Source organism: Lontra canadensis, unplaced genomic scaffold (assembly GCF_010015895.1).
Source record: "Lontra canadensis isolate GAN:19392208 unplaced genomic scaffold, GSC_riverotter_1.0 scaffold24, whole genome shotgun sequence".
NCBI lineage: Eukaryota > Metazoa > Chordata > Mammalia > Carnivora > Mustelidae > Lontra > Lontra canadensis.
The window spans coordinates 6,844,725-6,866,613 of record NW_022631018.1 but is presented as its reverse complement, the minus strand read 5'-3'; the positions used below and the strand labels follow the sequence as shown (position 1 = coordinate 6,866,613).

The 21,889-nt window shown below is 45.2% G+C and overlaps 2 protein-coding genes across 2 annotated transcripts in view; both read left to right on the top strand.

Moving 5' to 3' along the window:
- The window catches only part of LOC116870652 (putative HLA class I histocompatibility antigen, alpha chain H), a 36,017-nt gene extending 19,385 nt beyond the window's left edge, over positions 1 to 16,632 (top strand). Inside the window, 1 exon segment of the mRNA XM_032862564.1 lies at positions 16,385 to 16,632. Within this exon segment, the coding sequence (XP_032718455.1) occupies positions 16,385 to 16,632 (248 nt within the window).
- Positions 16,597 to 18,776, top strand: IER5 (immediate early response 5). Its single transcript, XM_032862710.1, has one exon. The coding sequence runs from the start codon at positions 16,828 to 16,830 to the stop codon at positions 17,794 to 17,796; it is 969 nt and encodes a 322-aa protein (XP_032718601.1). The 5' UTR covers positions 16,597 to 16,827; the 3' UTR covers positions 17,797 to 18,776.
- The last annotated feature ends 3,113 nt before the right edge of the window (positions 18,777 to 21,889 follow it).

Genomic DNA, 21,889 nt, shown 5'->3' with positions numbered 1-21,889 from the left:
CCTCTGCCTTCGGCTCAGGTCATGATCTCAGGGTCCTGGGATCAAGCCCCGCATCGGGCTCTGCTCAGCAGGGAGCCTGCTTCCCTTCCTCTCTCTGTGCCTGCCTCTCTGCCTACTTGTGATCTCTGTCTGTCAAATAAATAAATCTTTTTTTTAAAAAATGACAGAACTATAGAGACGGACAACAGGTTGGTGGTTACCAGGGTTAGGGAGGGGTGCAGGGAGAGGGGAAGGTATGACAAGAAAGGGGTACCGTGTTGTGATGGCAGTCCTGTGTCTTGACTGCAGTGGTGGTTCCACAGACCGGCCCATGTGGATAAAATGACATAGAACAGTACACACATATTGTTTGGTATCAGCTTCTTGATTTGGGTAGTGCATCCTAACGACGTAAGGTATAACCACAGAGAAAACTGGCGAGGGTTCATGGGATCTCTGTAATGTCTTTACACTTTCCTGTGACTTCATAATTATTTCATACTACAGTATTTTTTTAAATTGTAGGGCAATGCAGTGATTCAGTTCAGTTATGATACTTGTAATCATTTGGCTTACATGAAATTAGTTCCAGGGGTGCCTGGGTGGCTCAGTGGGTTAATCCTCTGCCTTCGGCTCAGTCACGATCTCAGGGTCTTGGGATCAATCCCTGCGTCAGGCTCTCTGCTCAGCAAGGAGCCTCCTCTCCAGCCAACCCCCTCCCCACCCCACCTGCCTTTCTGCCTACTTGTGATCTCTGTCTGTCAAATAAAAAAACGTTAAAAAAAAAAAAAGAGAGAGAGAGAGAGAGATTAGTTCCATGTAGAGATTAGCCAAATAGTGGAACTGATAGTGTTAGCTTGTTAAAATGACCTGTGCCTATTATTACTTTAACTACACAAATACTCTTTTTTAGAAAAATCCCATTTAGTTTGCAACCAGTAGACTGTAAATTAAGATAGTTAAGGGGACCCATTAATGGTGGAATAATCAGAAAAGTCTGTATTATTAGAATTAAGTAATCTCATAACATTAAAAGTAATTCATGGGGTGCCTGGGTGGCTCAGTGTGTTAAGCTGCTGCCTTCGGCTCAGGTCATGATCTCAGGGTCCTGGGATCGAGCCCAACATCGGGCTCTCTGCTCACCGGGGAGCCTTCTTCCCCCTCTCTCTCTGCCTGCCTCTCTGCCTATTTGTGATCTCTGTCTGTCAAATAAATAAAATCTTAAAAAAAAAAAAAGTAATTCATTTGGGGAGTGTCGGGGTCATTTTCACTGCTTTAAAACCCCATAGAAGAAAAAGTGCAAGGTATTTGGTGCCTGGATCTCGCTGCTGTCTTTCATTACTTGAAGATGCCCTCACCTAAGGTTAGCATCACCTACTACGTGACCGAAAATCTCATCACTTGGGGGTGAGCCGTTCAAGATGATTTGAACCTCAGGTCTCTTTTTGCACAGACAGGAGGACCACCCCTTAAGACCAATTATCCTTCAGCCATTCAGATTGTTTGGTTCTTGAGCTGGTTTCCTTACAGTAACTACTTTCGAGAAGGTCAGAGCTATGCCGGAATCTACAGGCAAATCACCCATTTTCTGGGGCTCTTACTGACCTAAGGGGAATGACTAACACTTCCCATATGACAGTACTGGCCGACATAATGAATGGGCTCTAGCTAACTGTTTATTTCTTAGGGGCAGTTCCTCATTGAATGTATCCTCATATTGGTTAGGCAAGATGGCCATAATCTCAACTCGCTTGGGTTGTGTTTTTAAATCTAACCCTGGTCAGTCTTGTCCTCAACAGTTCTTCCAGATACTTCCCTCCCTCAGGCTCCCTGCTTGACCTCATCCCATTTGCCTCCATATTCACAGAAAAAAGCCGAGGTTCTCAGAAGCTCCTGATCTCCCCAGCCTCAAGGGAGCCCGCAAGCCATCTCCCCCTCACATTCATCCCAGTGCCTCCATGGAGGTATTCAACTCTGTTCTGGGCTCTGTTCCCACCGAGGCTCTAGATCCCTTCCTCTACTGACCTCCCCAGACCTTCTCCACTGATCATCCCTCCCCCTGCTGCAGCTTTAGCTGCTCAGATTGGTGTAGGTGCACAGAGAAAAGAGCAGAATTCACAGCCAGCCAGACAAGTGTTGGAATACCAGCTTCTCCATTTACTACATCCATTTACTCCTCCACTTATTAGTGCGAGCCTAAGCACTTTTTAAAAAGATTTTATTTATTCATTTGAAAGAGAGAGAGAGAGAACATCAGAGAGAGAGAGAGAGAGAGAGCACACACCAACAAGCAGAGGGAGTGGGAGAACGAGAGGGAGAAGCAGATTTCCTGCTAAGTAGGGAGCCTTCAGTTGACCCTAGGACCTGGGATCATGACCTGAGCCCAAGGCAGATGCTTAACCGACTGAGCCACCCAGGTGCCCATCTTTTTTTTTTTTTCAATTGTAGTAAAATGCACATAACAAAGTTCACTATCATAAGCATTTTTAAATGTACAGTTCAGTTGTGTTAAGTAATTCAGATTGTGTGTAACCAATCTCCAGCACTCTTTTCATCTTATAAAACTGAAGCTCTGTACCCACTAAATGACACCCTACTCACCCCTCCCCAGCCTCTGCTAATCACCTCCTGTTTTCTGTCTCTATGAGTCTAACACTTTTAGGTACTTCATAGAAGGAGAATCATATGGTATTTGTCTTTGTAATGGGCTTACCTCACTTAGCGTAATGTCCTCAAGGGTTATCCATGTTGAAGCGTGTCTTATGTTTTAGGGAATTTTCTAAAAATTTTTATTTATTTATTTGAGAGAGAGAGCACAAGCAGGGAGAGAGGCAGAGGGAGATGAAGAGGGAGATACAGACTCTCAGCTGAGTGCAGAGAGATCCCAGGGACCCTAAGCCCAAGTCAGATGCTCAACCAACAGAGCCACCCAGGCTCTCTTTAAGCAAGTTTGAAAAAAAAAACCAATTCCAAACTCCAGTTTCCTCACATACAAGGTCCCACACCTTCCCCAGGGGTTGTTGGGAGGGTTACATACTATGGGAATTCAACATTAATTGGGTCCTTTTCCTCTTACTCCCCGCGATTTTTCCCTGGATTCAGAAACCCTCCCCGTTCCTACTTAAGACCTTCCCTGATCTTCACAATCAGAGCTCTTCTGAGCAGGCGATCAGCAAGCTGTCTCCACTCCTCACTTCCTTGTCACTCTTGCTGCTCTGTAGAAGGACATCTATGTCACTACCCCTTCAGTTATGCTGTTGCTGCGGAAGTCACTGGAAACTCCCAACTGTCCAATCTACTTCTCTGTCAAATTTCACTTGTCCCTTCTGCAATATCTGACATGAATTAAACATCACCCAATGTACTTTCATTGTTGAAAGCTCATTCCTTGGCTTCTGTGATGGCACTGCATAGCATTCTGAGCTGGTCAAAAAGGTACTTAGGAATAACAAGAACAGAGGCTGTGTTTGAATGTATTGTTTATTATTATTATTATTATTAAGTGAACTCAATGCCCAACAGGGGGCTTGAACCCCAAGATCAAGAGTTGCATGCTCTACTGACTGAACCAGCCAGACACCCCTAATGTAGTCTTTTTATTCATTCAACAACTATTTTGTGAGCACCCTATATGTGCCAGCTACTGTCCCAGGTTCTAAAGATACATTGGTGAACCACACAGACAAATGTGGTGTCCTGGCATGCTTTGGGGGTGAATACTACTTCATTAAGGATTGGATGATGGTGGGTGCCTGGGTGGCTCAGTGGGTTAAGCTGCTGCCTTCGGCTCAGGTCATGATCTCAGGGTCCTGGGATCAAGCCCCGCATCGGGGTCTCTGCTCAGCAGGGAGCCTGCTTCCCTCTCTCTCTCTCTGCCTGCCTCTCTGTCTACTTGTGATCTCTGTCTGTCAAATAAATAAATAAAATCTTAAAAAAAAAAAAAAAAGGATTGGATGGTGGCTGGAGCTCCCCTGACCCACTCCCATTTTTCTGTACATTACTCACTTCTGCACTAGAAGAAAAGGTAGCTCAAGCCTCTTTCTCTGACACCACGAGCCTTGGCCCTCAGCTCACACCTTGTCTCCGTGACCTGCATCACAGGAGGGTTCCCTGTGCCCTCTTTGATCCCACCCTTGTCCTCGCACAGAGTCTACTGGAGGACTGCTCCCATGACATTCTATTATTGATGATGAGAACTCTATGATGATGATGATTTCTGCTATCAATGGCTTTCTATTCTCACTTGCCTATCTCCTCTATAATGAGGTGAGCTGCATAAAGGCACCTCTGGATGGGGCCATGCTCATCCCGGTGTTCCCAGGGCCTGACACAGTGCCTGGTACATAGTAGACAATCAGTGAATGTTCACTGGATGAAGGTGAGTAACTTTATTTTTTTTAAATGTTAACGAGAATATTGCAAGGCTCTTCTGTCCTCCTATATTTTACTGGTTTAGAATCTGAACTGTAGGGATTTTTAATAAACCCAGAAACATTTAGGAAACATCTCAACTCCTTTTTACTTTAAATAGTCCCCCACTGCCATTAATTTGGCCAATAAGGTTGGGCTGCTCAAAGGCTTTTTCATTCTTCTTTTGCTAGAGCACTGGAACTGGAAGGGACCTTAAATGAGCCTCACCATTGCATAGATTAGGATCCCGGGGCCCGTGAAGTGTCATGGCTGACACAGTGTCCCCCAGTGGGTAGCAGCTGGGAGAGAGGTGGTATCCTTTGGGAGAGCGGTCATGGGCGTGTGGAGATGGGGGACACTGAATCCTTCACGGGGCTCAGAGACCACTTCCAGCCCAGCTGCTCACCTCACGCTGTGTGCTTGCTTTACAGGACCAGCGAGGAACCACAATGATGCCCAGACCAACCACAGGTTTTCTGAGTAGAGAAGAAAGAACCAGGCTCAGTATTTCAGGCACATATTTACAACCTTATCTTTTCTTACTCTAAAATGTTCCTGAATAAGAGCTTTTGAGCCAAGAGTCTTAGTTTGCAATTCTAGTCAATACAACTTGATTTTGTAAGACAACCTCCAGAAAGGCCCAGGATATTAAGTGATACAGGACTGCAGAGAATAGTGGGTAGAATTAATGTGCTAATGAGGTAGTAACACAGCTTTGCTCAGGATTAACACATTCAGGAGCCAACCAATTAACTCTCCTTTCTACTACCTCCCAGGCATATTCAGTGTTCAGAATTTGGTAAAGCTCCTGGCCTCTGTAAATCTCAGCTCTCCTGCGCTTTTTATTGTTGTTGTTTGGGGAGAGGGGAGCGCCTGGAGAGCCTGGGGAGTGGGGGAGGAGTTGGATAAATGAATGGCCTAAAGCTAGCTGATTGCCAGATCCCAGAGGGAGCTCTTACACACGAAATACTGGTCAGGTACCTGCTTTGCCATGAACTCACTTAGCCCTTCCAGCACCCCGGTTTGGGTCAGAGCAGAAGCTATGCTCTCTGGGCTGCAAGTCTCCTATTTTGCCTACCATGTCGGTGTTCACTCTGCTCCCGAACTGCTCTCTAACATGCAGAGCCCTTGCCAGAGTAAAAAGAACGTAAGCATCTCGAGGTAAATGTATAATAACATTTGAGTCAGCCGCAAATACCGCCGAAGGAGGGTCCTTTGGAAAGATCACACCACATGTAGACTCCCAGTCCTCTCTCTTTACTTTAGAAGCCCTTCTATGGTCTCCAAAATACGTCCTCTCATCATGAGGTTGTTTCTTAAGACATTTCACAGAGCCGAGGTTGGGAAGCTATGCTTAACATGCTTTATATTTGAATCACTCTCTACTGCTCCTCCATTCTCTTCCCTGGAAACCTCTTCCTCCGGGGAGAAGAGCTATTTGTCTCCTCTCTTAATCACTAATTCAACAAACGTGTGCTGAATATAACCCTGTGCATGCCACGCACCATATTAGGTGCTGAAGAGGAGCAAGGCTGGTTGGAACAAAGTCAATGCCGTTACTTCTCTACCTTGTCTACCTGTCAGAAGAAAGTTTGCCAGTCGTATATTGCCTTTTCTGGAATATCAGGAGAGAAAGAGAAAATGTCAGAGTGTGCCAGGTGTCTGGCTGTACTATCTATTCTCCTATCCATCCATCCACTCACCCAACACTCTGAGAGTCCTTCCAACCCACGAGCGCCCCCTTTGGACCAAGCCCTGTGCTAAACACTGAGTTTCCATGCAGGAGACCTGCCTACTGCCCTCAGGGAACTAAGTACCAGTTCAGAGGGTCATGGTCCTATGATCAGACCATGAGCTAGAATGTCACTATTTGGATGCAGGCGTGTCTAGAATGCAAAAGAAACCAAGCCCGTGGTCTCTAACATCTGAGGTTGATTGGGAGTTAATTCATGAACAGGTTTCAGGTTTTGAATAGCAGCTTTAATTCCCTTTGGGTGCATTTTCAAGGAAATTTTAAAACAGCAAAATCTAGAATCCAATTCGATATGTATTCTTTTAGGGCATATTCGGTTCTCCTATTTCTCTGCCTTCCTCCTTTATCCTCAAGCTCCCGATCTTCTGGAAGGTGCAATTCTGGTCTGTTTCCTTTGTTTAACTCATCGTGTGCTTTCCCTTCCCATCCACATCCCCACTCATGACAGGAGACAGTTCAGGACCCCAGAGAGTCTGGGCTGGCAGAGCAAATTGACATGTGGGAGCGTGAGAGGCAGTCTTTCAGAGAAAAGGAAGAGGAAGAGACAAAAATGGCAGGCTGAGAGAGCAGAAAAGGGGAAAAAGAAGTAAGAAGGTAAGAGGACAAGACAGAGAGAGAAGGAAGAAAACAGAGGGGGTGGGGGTCGAGCAATAGGACCCTAATGAGGTCTCCCCAGATCTGGCTTTGAGCGATTTCTGCAACAAGGACTCAGGTTTAGAGAAGGGCTGGCTGGAACAGTCCTTCCAAATATGGGGGCGCGGTGGAGCAGAATTGCAGAAATACCAGAAGACCTGACTCACTCACCGAACCGCATCTTAAAGGGCGGGTTTGCTTTAATTATTGAACTGGGGGAAATTATGAAATTATGAACTGGGGGGTGGAGGTTAGAAAATCTCAGCATCCATCATGTGCTGCTTTTGAAAATTATTATTTTGGAGCACAAGCTGTTTCCTGTCTTAAAAGCCTATTATCTATCTCCCTTCCAGGTGGAGCCTGGGCTGCCTGCTAATTTAATCCCCTGGGTTTCCCCCTCTGCCTTCAAGATCTCACAGAGATGCAGGCTTTAAAAAGAGGGCACCTTTGTGTCTTCCTCCCCTTAAGGCCCCCCATCTACCCTGGTAGCTATGAAGATGCTATTTTGGGAAACAACAGCTGAGTGGGGAAGATTGTTAATTGTCAAATCCTTCTAGTCTAGCTGGATCGCACCAAAAAAAGAGAGAGAGAGAAGTCCTACCCTTTCCCTTCATTCTATTTTCCTCTTGCATCTGTGAGAGGAGAGGGGAATAAGGAGATCCTTTTCCTCTCAAGCACAGGCACACAAACAGTATTTTAAGAAATAAACCTAATTCTTCTACCCATTTGGAAACACATAAACAGAATATTGGCCCAAGAACCAATCAAAATAGTTTAAAAATCATTTATAAGCTTCAAAACAAACAAACCCAGAACCCAAACAAACAAAAAACTCCTATCTTCACCGAAAAGGCTTCAGGGGCTCTGCCATCCATTCAGACCCGACCTGCCCTGCCCAGTAGCATTTATTCAAACCACCGCGGCCAAATTGAGCAGATTCCCCCTCCCCCCAACAGCCGCTGACACTGGAAACAATCCTGCCCCGGCACACTCATCGGAACACCCACGGTCACACGCCCTCATTCCATCACCGCGAGGAGAAATTCAAAATCGAACAGAAAAAGACCCAGACGGAGAAAAGGGTCCTCGGGACTCTGACCTCAGGAGCCCCCACGTGACTCTAAACTTCCTAAGCATTACGTCAGCCTGCTAGGAAAAAACGGGATGAAAAGACTGGGAACCAAATGCTTACGCTTCTTAAAAGGGCAATGCCACAAAACATTTTGTAACTGGCTTTTCTCCTTTGACCCATTCTCGTAATGGCAGGATCCTAGTCCTACTTGACTTTTAAAGGACACCTTTTTTCCTTCCACAAGGATTTTTTTTTTTTTTTGAAGACTTTATTTATGTAGGCAGAGAGGAGGAAGCAGGCTCCCCGCTGAGCAGAGAGCCCGATGCGGGGGTTCCATCCCCAAACCCTGAGATCAGGACCGGAGCCAAGGGCAGAGGCTCAACCCACTGAACCACCCAGACGCCCCATCACAACGATCTTTTGATACTTCCAAGGAATGCCAAAAGGAACCACCTTTTATTAAGAGAGGAGTTGGACTCAGAGAACTTTATAAAGTGATAAAGATGCAGGGAAGGATATGAGCGTGCTATTTCAGAATCGTTTTTCCTCAAAAGAGCTCAGACTGCTTTATAAACATAAATCTGCTAATCCACACACCAGCTCCTGGTTAGACAGCAGATCTGAAACTTCCTTTTTACACTGCAGGATGTGTCTGTATAAATACTTACTCAGAATTTGCTTAGTCAAAATGAACATGAGATGGGTTAGTGATTTGGGGTTTTCAAACTGAACGAGCATTCATGTTAGCATTTAGATCAGCTGTGTTGATCTAAAATGGACTTGACTGATGATTAGAATTCGTGCTATTAGCTTTGGCGATTAGAACCAGAGTGGGGAGAAGAGGCGAGACTTTTTTTTTTTTTTAACCGGTTGAAGATATGCAGGTTGTCTCTAAAGAAGGTGCTGTTACTTAGCAGGGTTTTCTGTACATCATTAATCCATAATAAATGTTTAATCACAACAGAGTAGGCAAGCAATTATTTTCTCAGTGATAAAGTCACACATTTGTAAAATAACATGGCAGAAAAAGCAAACTTTCAAAAATCAACTTATTTCCTGTGGAAAAAAAAATAGCTTTTACATGGAAAAGGCAGAGCTTAGGGTCATGAATAATAATGAACTAAGATAAGATAAAATGTATTTGATGTGTATTTTGGTTAATAGGCTGCTAGAGTAATGTATGTGGAGTACTCTTTTTTTACCCTCTGCCTGGCTGTGTTTGAATAGTTTAGCCTCAGATTTGGGGAGCCCATTAATAACTTGTTAATCAACTAGTTATTGATCCCTCAATATGTACATGGCAATATTCAAGCTTCTGGGTATAGAGGAAGCAAGATGCAAAGAAAGTATAATGTAGCATTTCCCAGCACTTGAATGTTATTGGGAAATGAGAAATATATCCACGCAGAAGTGAAATAAATACCGTGCAAGTAAATAAAACACAAAACAAAAATACAAAGGTTATCATAGATAACAAATGGTATTGTGGTTTTAAGTAACAAATGACTATTAGAGTATGTGTGCCCAAGTGAGTACACCTTAAATACCAGTGGGCATGGAAGGCTTCCTGGAGGAAGTGTGGTGCAGAATTTGGGCAGGAGGGGAAAGAGCAGTCTGTCGAGGAAGTAGAAGGTAGACATATACTTTTGATTAGACTTGTCTAGCTGGGAAAGAGATGGGGCCTTTCGATTGCTCAGGGTACTAGAAAGGTTAAAAAGGTTTGCCTGGATTAATAGAATCTCGGAATTCTAGACCTGAAATAATCCTAAAACAATCATCTAGTCTGCTGGTTCTCAAGCGTGACTGCCCATTGTAATCACCTATGGAGTTTTAAAAAATTCCAATGGTCGGGTCTCACTCCAGTTTCTGATTTAAGTCATCTGTGGCGAGGTCTGGGCAGCTCCGTATTTAAAGGCTCCCCAGGTGATTCTACTGTGCAGCCAGAGTTTGAGGGCCACTGATTTAGTCCAACTCCCCAATTTTATAAGATAAAGAGCATGCACAGCTGGTGAGAAAACAGGCTCTATTCACAACTCCAGGCTGTTTGTCTTTGACCGTGTATTGTGTGGTGCTCCAGAGACCGGGCTAGAGGGTTGGATTTTTGCCATAAAGGTCATGGGGAGTCACTGAAGGTTTTTGTGCAGGGAAAATGGCAGGTTGGAAACAAAGGGTCCTGCGGCTCCAGGTGGACACCAGAATCTGGAAAGGATAAACGTGCTCTAACCACGCGGGAGAATGGGGCTGTCCAAGTGAGTTTCTGAAATTTGTTCGCATGTTTGTGTTTTGAATTTTAGAATACTCTTGTGATAACTTCTGTGTTCTCACATCAGATACGTAGAATTGTGTTTCACCACCTGTGTGGCTACTTCTCGGTTCTAGAAAGAACTTTCATCTTGCTGATTGGCTGCGTTTTTTACCCTTTTCTTAGAATTTCTAAGAAACTAAGTGTTTTAACAAGCATCTTAGTGTTTGATAGTTTACTTCCTTTTTACTTTATCTTCCCTCTCCTATCCCTCTTTTCCAGTCAAGGACATTTGTTAATTGCTCACAATATGCTCATGCGTATTTATACGTCCACACCACCCTACCCTTTTATTACCGTGACTGTTTTCCAATAGAAATATAAATTGAGGGGTGCCTGGGTGACTCAGTCGGTTGGGCATCTGCCTTCTCAGGTCATGATCTGGTTCCCTGTTCAGCAGGGAGCCTGCTTCTCTCTCTCCCTCTCTCTCTGTCAAATAGATAAATAAAATCTTAAAAACAAAGAAGAAATATAATTCGAGCCACCTATGTAAAAAAAAAAAAACAGGTTACATTAATTTTAATAATATAGCCTATTTAAGTCAGTATATCCAAAATCTAATCATTTCAGCATGTAACCATTCTAAAAATATGAATGAGACATTTTATGGTCTCTTTTCGATAGTAAGCCTTTGAACTCTGCTCTGTATTTTATAATTGGAGCATTGATTCGGATGCTAAATTTTCAATCTTCAAGAATATTACATAAGAAGGTTGTGTTTCAAAAAAAAGATTTTACCCTGTTTCAGTTTTTAGATTTGAAGTAAATAAAATTTAAAATTCAGTTCCTCGATCACCCAAGCCCCATTGGCCCCATGGCTACTCCATGGATTAAGGCAGGCCTAGCATTTCATATGGTAGTAGCTTTTCATTCTGTGGCTTGAGAGAGTGGAATCCTCATTTTAATGAGTTTGAGTACTCTATTTATGGAGGAATCTGTTCTCTAGGAGTTCTAAAGGAGGTAAGGTATGACAAAGATGATTATAAAAATAACCTAAGTTTTTCTGAACCAAGATATAAAATTTAGGACAAGAAGGAGGGCTAATTTAGGAAAGGAAATGGCGAAGAGGGGAAAAAAGACAGGTTTTGATGCCCACTCCTGGCCAAATGCTATTTGAAAAAAAGAAATTCTATAGTAGTCCAACAGCCTAAAGGGAGGAAAAAAAAAAAAAGATGTAAAATATGACAGATGAGTGAGAGAGAAAAAGTTGAATTAAAAAGTGGCTTTGGGGGCACTTGGGTGGCTCAGTCGGTTAGGCATACGACGCTTGATTTCGGCTCAAGTCATGATTCTCCAGGTTGTAAGATCAAGCCCCATGTTGGGCTGCACGCTCAGCTTCAGATTCTCTCTCTCCCCACAACAACTGCTTGCGAGTGCTCTCTCTCTCTCTTTCACACACACACACACACACACACACATACACACACAAATAAATAAATAGAACAACTGTGTCTCCTCGACAAAGAGGAGTATTGCCTACATAAAGTGCTAATAATGTATTTTTGTAGAATTTTCCCCTAAAGAACTCAGGATTTCATACAAATGACTCTTTGCTTACATAAGCAACTTTGACCCCCAACAATTTCCAAGTGGCCTCATGTTGCAAGGTAGGCTCGGTGCAGAGAACCTAATCCCCCCCCCTTCCTCTCACTCTTCCTTACTTCAGTAAGTATTCCCTACTTACTTACAGAGTGTAAGTACTCTTACTTACTTATAGAGTGGGCTATGGAGTATATCATCTGTGTTGTGTTTGCCTTGTTCTTCTACAGACTTAATTTAAGGCAATGTAAGCTCTGTAATCATCTGATAATAATCCTTAGTCTTCAAGCTATCGTGCAAGAAATGAAGAACAACAAGAAATGAAGTCAACAGCTGAGGGCACGGAGTCCCTGCTCTTACAGGAATCCTCTAGCCAGAGCCCAGGAGCACCTGAGTGGGAACAGGTGTAGCTGACTCTCTGCGTGCTAACCTGCTCGTGTGTGTCCAGGGGAGAGGATGGGGGTGGAAGGGTGGACCTGACTCGTGGACACACCCTGGCCACTTCTTCCAGAGCAGTTGCTTCCTGGGTCCTTCTTGTACTGCTACCACTTATTTTTTTTTTTTAACTGAAAAAGTCTCAACAATTGATAACGGCAAATTCAAACTCAGTTACCTGCTTTCTAAAGCTCAGGAAATGTTCTAGATCTGTCTTTTAGTAGGGGGAGGTAAAGCTTGATGAGCATAGCGGATCAGTTCTCAAGGTTCCATTCTGTTGTTTCAGGATTCGAAGTCCTGATGATAATAGTGACCTTGCTCAATTTCAAGTCAGTGGGCACTTCCCCAGCACCTACTCTGTGGTATTGTAGAAAAACCATGTACAATTCAACAAGCGCTAACTATGGGCACTGGTATAATAAGAAAAATATCAGGAAAAAATAGACTCAGTAAGTGCTTATATGGTGCTGGGAGCTGTTAGGTATTGTTACTTCCTTTTTCTTTTTTTTAAGATTGATTTTATTTATTTGTTTGTTTATTTATCAGAGAGAGAAAGCACAAGCAGAGGGAGCTGCAGGCAGAGGGAGAAGCAAGCTCCCCGATGAGCAAGGAGCCTGATGTGGGATTCAATCCCAGGACCCTGGGATCATGACCTGAGCTGAGAGCAGACGCTTAACTGACTGAGCCACCCAGGTGTCCTAGCATTGTTATTTCCACTTTACACAATAGGCCACTGAGGCACAGAAAGGTTGAATAACTTGGGCATGACTTTCTCATTCCACTTAGACTTGAAATAACTTTCCAAAAGTCACACAGCAAGTAAGTGGTGAAACAAGGTAACCTGGTCCCGGAACTCTGCGCTCAAGCTTTAGAAGCCCATGGGTTTGGAGTTCAATCCTATCCTCTCCACCTATAGCTGCGTGACTTGGGGGAAATTACTGGGCCTTTCAGAGTCCTAGTTTCATGACTTACTTTCAGAACTTTATAAGGACGATAAATAATGGCTGGAAAGTGACTAGCACAGTACCTGATAGACAACATCATGATTAGAAATTCATTAAGCCAAGTGCATAATCGCCTCCCCAGTTGTTAAAACATTGTAATGGTTCCATGCTGGTTGGCAGAATGTCTGGCCCAGGCCCCTGAGTGTACCCTTTCCTGGCCACTCGGCCCCTCGTGCAGGGATCTGCCATAAACCCTGGTGCCATAAGGGCCTCCAGGATTCTGTTCTGGTGGTTACTACCTGCGTCATACATTTGTTAAATATTCTCACTATCTTCTGGCTACAAACATGAGATGGACTCCTTCAGTGACCGCACAATTTGAGAGCGGCCCTGAACATGACAGGTGCAGAGGAGAGCAGTGCTGAGGGACCATGAATGCAGGGGCAGGGGTGAGACTCCCAGCTCATGCGGGGCAGCTTTACCAACTACTTACTCTTTCAGTTCCCTGTTTGAGTGGGTGGTGACATCCCAGATCATCACTGTGGTTCCTTATGTTTCTTTTTTGTTTGTTTTTTGTTTTTTAGTTCTTACCTCCTCTTAGTTCAGGCCTTCACGACCCTTTGCCTAGACTTTCACAAGAGTTTTATAATTGAGTGATCCTCTTTATAGTTCAGTTGTAAATTAAGTGTACTGACTGTTCTAGAATCTATTCTGTGGTTCTCTTACTCAACAACCTTAGGTAGTTCCCTGTGGCTCCATGTCCTCATTGAGACGTTCATGACCCACTGTCATATAGCTCCAGCCCCTGTTTCTAGCGTTTTCCACTTACTCTAGATGTCTGTCACATCTGCCAAATGATATGTTCCCTATATCAAACTTTGTTGCTTCTGCCACTCAGAACTTGTGGATCCTACCTCAGCGTTTTTCAACACCCTCTTCAAGCATAGCTTCTTTCTCTTATCTGTTTCTTCTCTCCTCATCCTCTTCTCCCACCCCTGGGTCTTGTGTGGGGTGATATTTTCTAATTAACATACAGTGATAGCTTCTTATGTGCCAGGCTATTCTAAGAGTTTCACATGTGTTACCTTGTTTTATCCTCCCCAAAACTCCAAGAGGTGGGGACTATCATCTCTGTTTTAAGATAGAAAAGATGGGGGTCCCTGGGTGACTCAGTGGGTTAAGCCTCTGCCTTCAGCTCGGGTCATGATATCAGGGTCCTGAGATCGGGCTCTCTGCTTGGCGGAAAGCCTGCTTCCCCCTCTCTCTCTGCCTGCCTCTCTGCCTACTTGTGATCTCTCTCTCTGTCAAATAAATTTTTTTTAAAAGTCTTTAAAAAAAAGAGAGAGAGAGAGAGAAAAGATGAAGGCACAGAGAATTAAAATAACTTTCCAAAGTTCACACAACAAGAAAAAGTGGAGCTAGAATTCCAACTCAGGAAGCTTCCCTTCAAAGCCTGCATTCTTAATCAGTGTTTTATAGTGACTAATAACTCTCAAAGAAAGAGAAAATAGAAGAAATAATTTTCAAGTTATTACTCAAAGTATGTGTCTTGCTTCTGTAATTATTCATGTTACTATTTTATCTCCTTTATGCAAGCTGAAAATTCCTAGAGGGGAGGAACCTGGGTCTCATGGCCTGGTGTCTCAATTACCATTAATAAGTTGTGGCGTAAGTTATGTTACTGAGCCATCACATCCTTTGGAGACCTCTTGACTTGAATTGGCCATTACCAAGCCCACTTTTCACTATTTCTCCTAACCAAATATCCCACTTGGCCAAACCCTGGTATAGGATCAGGCCAGCTATCCCATGTAGAGTCTAAGAAAGTTATGCTTAAGTTTATGATTCAGATTGTGGCTGAGAGTTGTCACTTTTTAAAATTTTAATTCCAGTATAGTTAACATACAGTATTATATTAGTTTCAGGTGTACAATATAGGGATTCAACACCTCCCTGTATCACCCAGTGCTCCTCACAACAAATGCCCTCCATTTTTTTTTTAAGATTTTATTTATTTATTTGAGAGTGAGAGAGAGAGCAGGAGTCGGGAGGGGCAGAGGGAGAAGCAGACTCCTCAGTGAGCGGGGAGCCTCATGATGTGGGCTCAATCCCAGGACCTTGAGAACATAATAATGATAATGACCTGAGCCAAAGACAGACCCTTAACTGACTGAGCCACCCAGGAGTCATAGGTGCCCTCCTCAATCCCCATCACCTATTTCACACATTCCCCCCACTCTGCTAATCATCAGTTTGTTCTCTACAGTTAAGAGTCTGTTTCTTGGTTTGTCTCTGTTTTTCCTTTGCTTGTTTGTTGCGTTTCTTAAATTCCACGTATGAGTGAAATCATCTGGTATCTGTCTTTCTCTAACTTATATCACTTAGCATTACACTCTCTAGCTCCATCCATGTCATTGCAAATGGCAAGATTTCATTCTTTTTTATAGCTGAGTAATATTCCATTATGTGTATGTATTATCCATTTATCTGTGGGTGGTGAGAGTTGTCATTTATCTTCTGCATAATAGAGTGGATGTGTATGTGATTTCTCCCTTTTAGAGTTGGAGATACTAAGGTGCCCTGCAGTTCTTTACCCAGAATCATTGGCAGGTCTGTGCTGGAGCTTAGGCGCACGAACTCAGACTGACTGTCCAGGAACCTAGGCCAGGACTCTGGACACCCCCTGTGGTGATTCTTCCCTAACGCCAGGTACTAAGGCTCCCTAGATGGACTAAGTTGTTGACTGACCAGAAAAGTCTGGAATAGTCTTCCCCTGTATTTTTACTTTGACACAAAATAAAAGTATGACATCATGATGGGAACACAGGACTTCTCTATTTGTATTTTTAGAACTTGGTAGATTCTTCCAAGGGTGAACGGATCAGCCCTTGTGTTGAGGAGAAATCTCTGAGGAGAACTTGTACCGCCTTTCATTGTAACCGATGGGATAAGTGTGTTTGAGAACAGGGTGATGGATGATGGCTTTAGTAGAGAACCAGTAATTTCGTAGCTAGTCACAATTCCTTAATAAACAGCCAAAAACTTAGGATCTTTTAGAACCCCCTTTTTCTTTCTTGGGGGGTCAGAGTCGACCGATGCTAAGCCTGTGTGTGTGACTCCAGGAAGGCAAGGCACTCTGCTAAATACCTTGTGGTAATACTATTTATTACCCAGGGTATACTCAGATGAAAGTTCGAGCGGGTTAGTTCCCTCTGGTTCTGGCTAGCCAGCCCACAAGCCATTAGAATCCTTAACTACACACCCCCTTCTAGCTCCACCACCGCCCCGTCAGCCTCCGCCCCGTCACCCGCCCGCAGAGCACAAGCCCGGACGCGTCCGGCCAGCGCCGCTCGTCGTCGCCCCCTTTAAGAGCCTGCTCCGCGGGACTAACGTTCGAATGGCCCAGGCGCCCCTCCTCGGCCTCCGATTGGCCGCGCTTGGCGCACGAGGGCGCGCCGTTCGGCCCCGGAACGGTTGGCGGCCCGTCGCGATTGGCGGTCGAGGGGCATATATAAGGCGCCGGGAGGCCGGGCTGCCCTCAGTTAGCGACCGGACGTGGGACTGAGCTGTTGTCTGTGGTGGCTAGGACGCGGGGAGGTCGCTGAGCGCGTCACCGGAGTCGTTTCTTTTCAGCCTTCGGGTATCCAGGGTCCAGCCCCGGACCGGACTTGTCGACGCCATCTCGTTCCCTCTCAGCTTCCGAACGTGAGCCGGGGACTCACACCTCACCTCGGCGCCGGCCCCGCGAGGGGGAGGCAGGATGGAGTTCAAGCTGGAGGCTCACCGCATCGTCAGCATCTCCCTGGGCAAGATCTACAACTCGCGGGTCCAGCGCGGCGGCATCAAGCTGCACAAGAACCTGCTGGTCTCGCTGGTGCTGCGCAGCGCCCGCCAGGTCTACCTGAGTGACCCGTGCCCGGGCCTCTACCTGGCCCGTCCCGCGGGGAGCCCGGCGGTGTCGCCGCCGCAGCCCGGGGAACCGGCGGCCGGGCCGCCCGCGGGCTGGGGGGAGCCGCCCCCGCCGGCCGCCCTTGCCTCCTGGCCCGACGCCGAGCCGCAGCCGGAGCGCCTCGCTGGCCCCGCCGAGCCCGCGGCCCCGGTGACGGGCGCCGGGGACACTCCTCGGGGCGGAGGCGCGGAGGCGGCGGAAGCTGCCTGGCGCTGCGTGGAGGGACCGCGCGAGGCGGCGGAGGGAGGAGCCGGGGGCCCCGCCGGAGGCTCGGACGGCTTCCCCGAGGGGCCTCGTGGGGCGCGCCGTCCCTGCGGCTGTCTCCCGGGAACGGAGGAGCGGCCAGGGCCGCTGGGCGCGTGCCCCCGACTTGACTGCTGCTGCGCGCCGCGGCCCGCCGAGGACGAGCCCCCAGCACCGCCCGCCGTCGGCCCCCGGAAGCGCGGCGCGGCGGGCGTGGGTGGCGGCCCCGGGGACTGCCCGGCGCCCGGTTCCAGCCCGAGGAAGAAGCCGCGCCGGAACTCGGAGGAGCAGCCGGGCGGGGCGGCGGCCGCGGCGGAGGAGGAGGAGGAGGAGATGGAGACCGGTAACGTGGCTAACCTCATTAGCATCTTCGGTTCCAGCTTCTCGGGACTCTTGCGGAAAAGCCCCGGGGGCGGCCGGGAGGAAGCTGAAGGAGAGGAGAGCGGTCCGGAAGCCGCCGAGCCCGGGCAGATCTGCTGCGATAAGCCAGTGCTGAGAGACATTAACCCTTGGAGCACAGCCATCGTGGCCTTCTGAGCCCCCGGGCCCCCCGTCGGAAGGAGGTTGAGCAGCGGGGTGGCCCCGACGTGAGGCTGCGAGGACGGCCCAGGGACAGGAGGCGCTGGGCGCGGGGCGGAGACCGCGGGTGCTGCCGGGCAGCACGGACTACCCTTGGGCCCGGCCCCGCGGCGCCAAGCCTGCCTGCGGTCTCCCCTGGAGACTTGGGCGTGTGAGGCTTGTCGCCAGCGGACGATCGTTCACTTTTGTGTAGTGTTATGTTTGTGTACGTCTGTTCGTCTCGTTGAGTTAAGACTATTTCGTCCTTCTGGAATGCATCACCCCTTTCCCAGGGCTTAGGAGATTGGGGGCAGACAGGGACTTTCCTCTGCCGGCAGCACCGAGAAGGAAGCGGCTGAAAGCGCCGGCGCTGGGGAGTTCCCCTTTCGTACTCGGGGGAGGAAGGGACTTTACACACACCCCTCACATGAAAGCTAGCACCGCACCGGTGCCAGGAGTGGCATTTCCTCACAGGATTTCCTAAAACGAGGGATTTAGTCTGGGGTAGAGACTTGGATTCTTTCTCTCCCCTCCCCTCCCATCTCACTGAAAAACGTTTATACCCTGTGATTACTCGGGGAAAAGGGAATATGAGCGGCCCTTGTCTTCCCCACAGGGAAAAAAAAAAAAAAAAAAAAAAGCTTGATGAACTTCACAGAAGAGTTCAAGCTTGGAAATATGGAGTTTATAGAGAATAGATATATTTTTAAAAGCTCTAGATCAGAACTACTACACAGTGCTTTTAAAAAGTGTTTAATGAAACAAAAGTTTACAGACAGAAGCCCTAAGTGGAAAGACGTTATGGTTTTGTAGATACGGTGACTCCAGTCTTTGTTGTATAAAGGTTGGGGTTGCTGACAACGTTTTTGTACAGTATTTTCTCCTTCGTTGTATTGATTTTTGTATAAAAATGTAACTTTACGTGTTTAACACGTATTAAATATTTTGAAGCAACTTAATTGCCTCCTTGTCTGTAATCACCTGTCTGGGTTGGGAGAGAAGTGGGAGGAGGGGAACTATGCTCCCGCCTGGAAAAGTGTAGTTCTCAATATCAGTCATGCACAGACTGGGGACATTGTTTGCTGACTTCACTAAGTACCAAGAGAGACCCCTTTACGGTTTCTCCCCTGGATGGGAGAATAGCTATTAGATACTAGTATCAGTGGCCGGCCAGTTTCTTGAAACCTGTCACTGCAACTGCTTTTCTTAAGTCAGTTTAGCCCAATTTGATTTTCTACAGGCCAATATAATGGTGTCTGTTATTAAATAAATTTAGTGCCAACTTTTGAAGCCCTTCCCATATGCAAAAATGTTTTCATAACAACTACCTTTTAGTATCCTGTTAAACTATATAACGGGTTATCTTTCAGTTTTGTTACTGAAATAAACTAACACATGAAGGAAGCTGATGAGGCTGACTTGCCTAGTTGGCCAGATCCACCCTGCAGTCCAGTGGATGTCAGGATGGAATTTTCAATGTTTTTTTCTCTTTTATTGTTTTATCTGTAGAAAGTAAATGCATCAGTGAAAGGAAATTGCTTGTGTCAAATTAGATAAGGAAGGAGGGCTAGGCAAACTCAACTTAGCAAAACTTCCTGGTTTGCTCCTGGTGTTTGGGTCTTGGTAAACACTTAGGTAATGACAGCCAAATCATCCGTCGATTTTACTATAATCACTGCATTTAAGAGTGCTTTTTGTCTAAGGCAAATATTCAGTGTTTGAAAGGTATTCATTAATCTATTTCAAAAGCAAATCAATTAGAAGGATATCTTAAAATATTGTTGCTAGTACTTTAAATGCTGGTATTGGTTTATAACAGCTTATAAATAAACAGGGTGTTTAAGAGATGGGACAAATTGAGGTTGGACAAAGCTTTAAGTAAGGGTTATGACCTTCCTTAGAGAAGGAGCAAATGAATGGTGATTTGGTGTTCCTAAAGTCTTGATTATGTGGACTTCTGTCATAGCTGATTAGGCCAGTGCTTTGACTTTTTGACAAATCTATTAGTGATTCATTAAGTATAAGAAACTTTCTGCTTTATGCTCTATCACCTTAATAGTATATTCTTAGAATTAAACTTTGTCTAATCAGTCTTATTAAAATTGACGTGTTTTTCTTTCAGAGATTAGCTACTTGAGTTCTGTTGTAGCCACAAGAGATCCATTTGAGTGCTGACTCTAAACTGAAGGAGGGGGTCCAGGGCCTGAATTTTGCAAACATTTCCTGTTGCTAGAAAGTAATTATGCTTGAGCAGCTATCTCAGTGCATTTTTATACTTGAAAGGAGGTAACATTTGGTGTGTTTAAGAGAGTTAATATATTTTGGATAAGACTAAAGTTCCTATTGATGTTGTCACGTTAAGATCAACCAGAGGAGCATGTGTCTGTTTGATTTAGAGAATGTAAATGGACATATTTGATAGGGAGACGTAGCTTTGTAGGAAATCTGAAAACAGCATTGTTTTTGTTGTGGGATTGTTGCAGAAGCAATGTAGTGTAATGGTTAGAGCATGGGCTCTGGAGCCAGACTTCCTGGATTTGTATCTTGGCTCTGCTACTTATTAGCTGACGAATTCCAGATTACTTCCTTTTTCTCTGCCTCAGTTTTCCCAAATGTGAAATTGAGATAATTGGATCTACCTCAAAGGGCTGTGAAAATTAATGAGTTAATGCCCCTGAAATTCCTTAGAAAAGTGAACATAGCAGCATTCAGTTACCATTATTAACTTAGAAGTGAATTTTGTGTATAAATCAGATATATTACTGTCAAAGAATTGTGTATATTTGTAAGAAAGGCGAGTAGGGGAGAATCTAAACTTAGCCTATCTATGAATGCTGGGTTCTTTTATTCTCTGAACACTTGGCAGTTAGAAAGTCTAGTTGCATCGGCATGGTTTTGTTCTGTACGTCTCACACCGACTCTGACTTTCCTGATCGTATCAACTCTATTTTCAGGGAGGAGTAAGCAGGAGTGAAAACACTCATGGAGCAAAGATCTTGTTGACAAACAAATGCTTTCTGTGGGATGAGTAAAGAAAAAAAAAATAGCCCATAGAGTTATTTTTAGCTGAATTGCTTGGGCATAGAATGTTTCTTAAGCCATGTTAATTGATAGGTCCTGGAAAAGAGCCTTCCTAGTGCCAGGTTAGGGATATCACACACATCTAAATCAGATTCACTGTGACTAGAAATGAAGCTACAGCTGTAGTATCTAACCACTTGACCACTCTGGGAGGGACCTCTTCTCTTGATCAAATTAACCTTAGCCGTGGTCTAGGAAAAAAAATTTTTTTGAGTGCCATGTAAAAACTAGTTGTTTAAAGTGCTTTAAAAAAAAAAAGTATTTATTTGTTAGAGCACAAGCAGGGGAAGGGGCAGAGGGAGATGGGGAAACAGACTACCGGCCAAGCAGGTAGCCCAATACAGGGCTTGATCCCAGGACTCTAGGATCATGACCCAAGCTGAAGGCAGAGACCCAACTGACTGAGCCACCCAGGTGTCCATTTAAAGTGCCTTTTGATGAATACTCCAAGAAGATCACATTGATAATGAATAAAGGTGATAAGCTTTAGTATAATGCTTCTTAACCATGTCACTTTAAACCTATCTTCCCTCTCAGAAATCATTGATTGTATTTGGGGAAAGGAACTAATGATGGAAAGCTTGAACTGCCCCTTCAGGTGACTGGATTTTCTGGAAGGCACTTACTAGAGTTAGAAGAACCCTCCTAACCCTATAGTTCTTCACTGATTGGATTTGGTGATGAGAAGTGGAAAGGAATGGGCTATTTAGCAACATTGGTAGAATTCTTCTCAGACTAAAGATATAGTAAATATTGGGAACGGAATTAATGACAAAACTGCTCCGTTTTATCACTGGATTAGTCTCAGTCTCTTACCTCAACTTGCTAGGCACGACAACTCAGAGCCTGTGAGATAGGGTTGAAAGGCTAATACCCACTGCGACATGGAGTTTGATGGACATTTATTTCCTTACACTTTTTTAAAAAGTAGAGTTAGTTCAGTTCACTGAATAACCAAAGAACTTCTGATCTCTTGCCCTAAATATTCTTG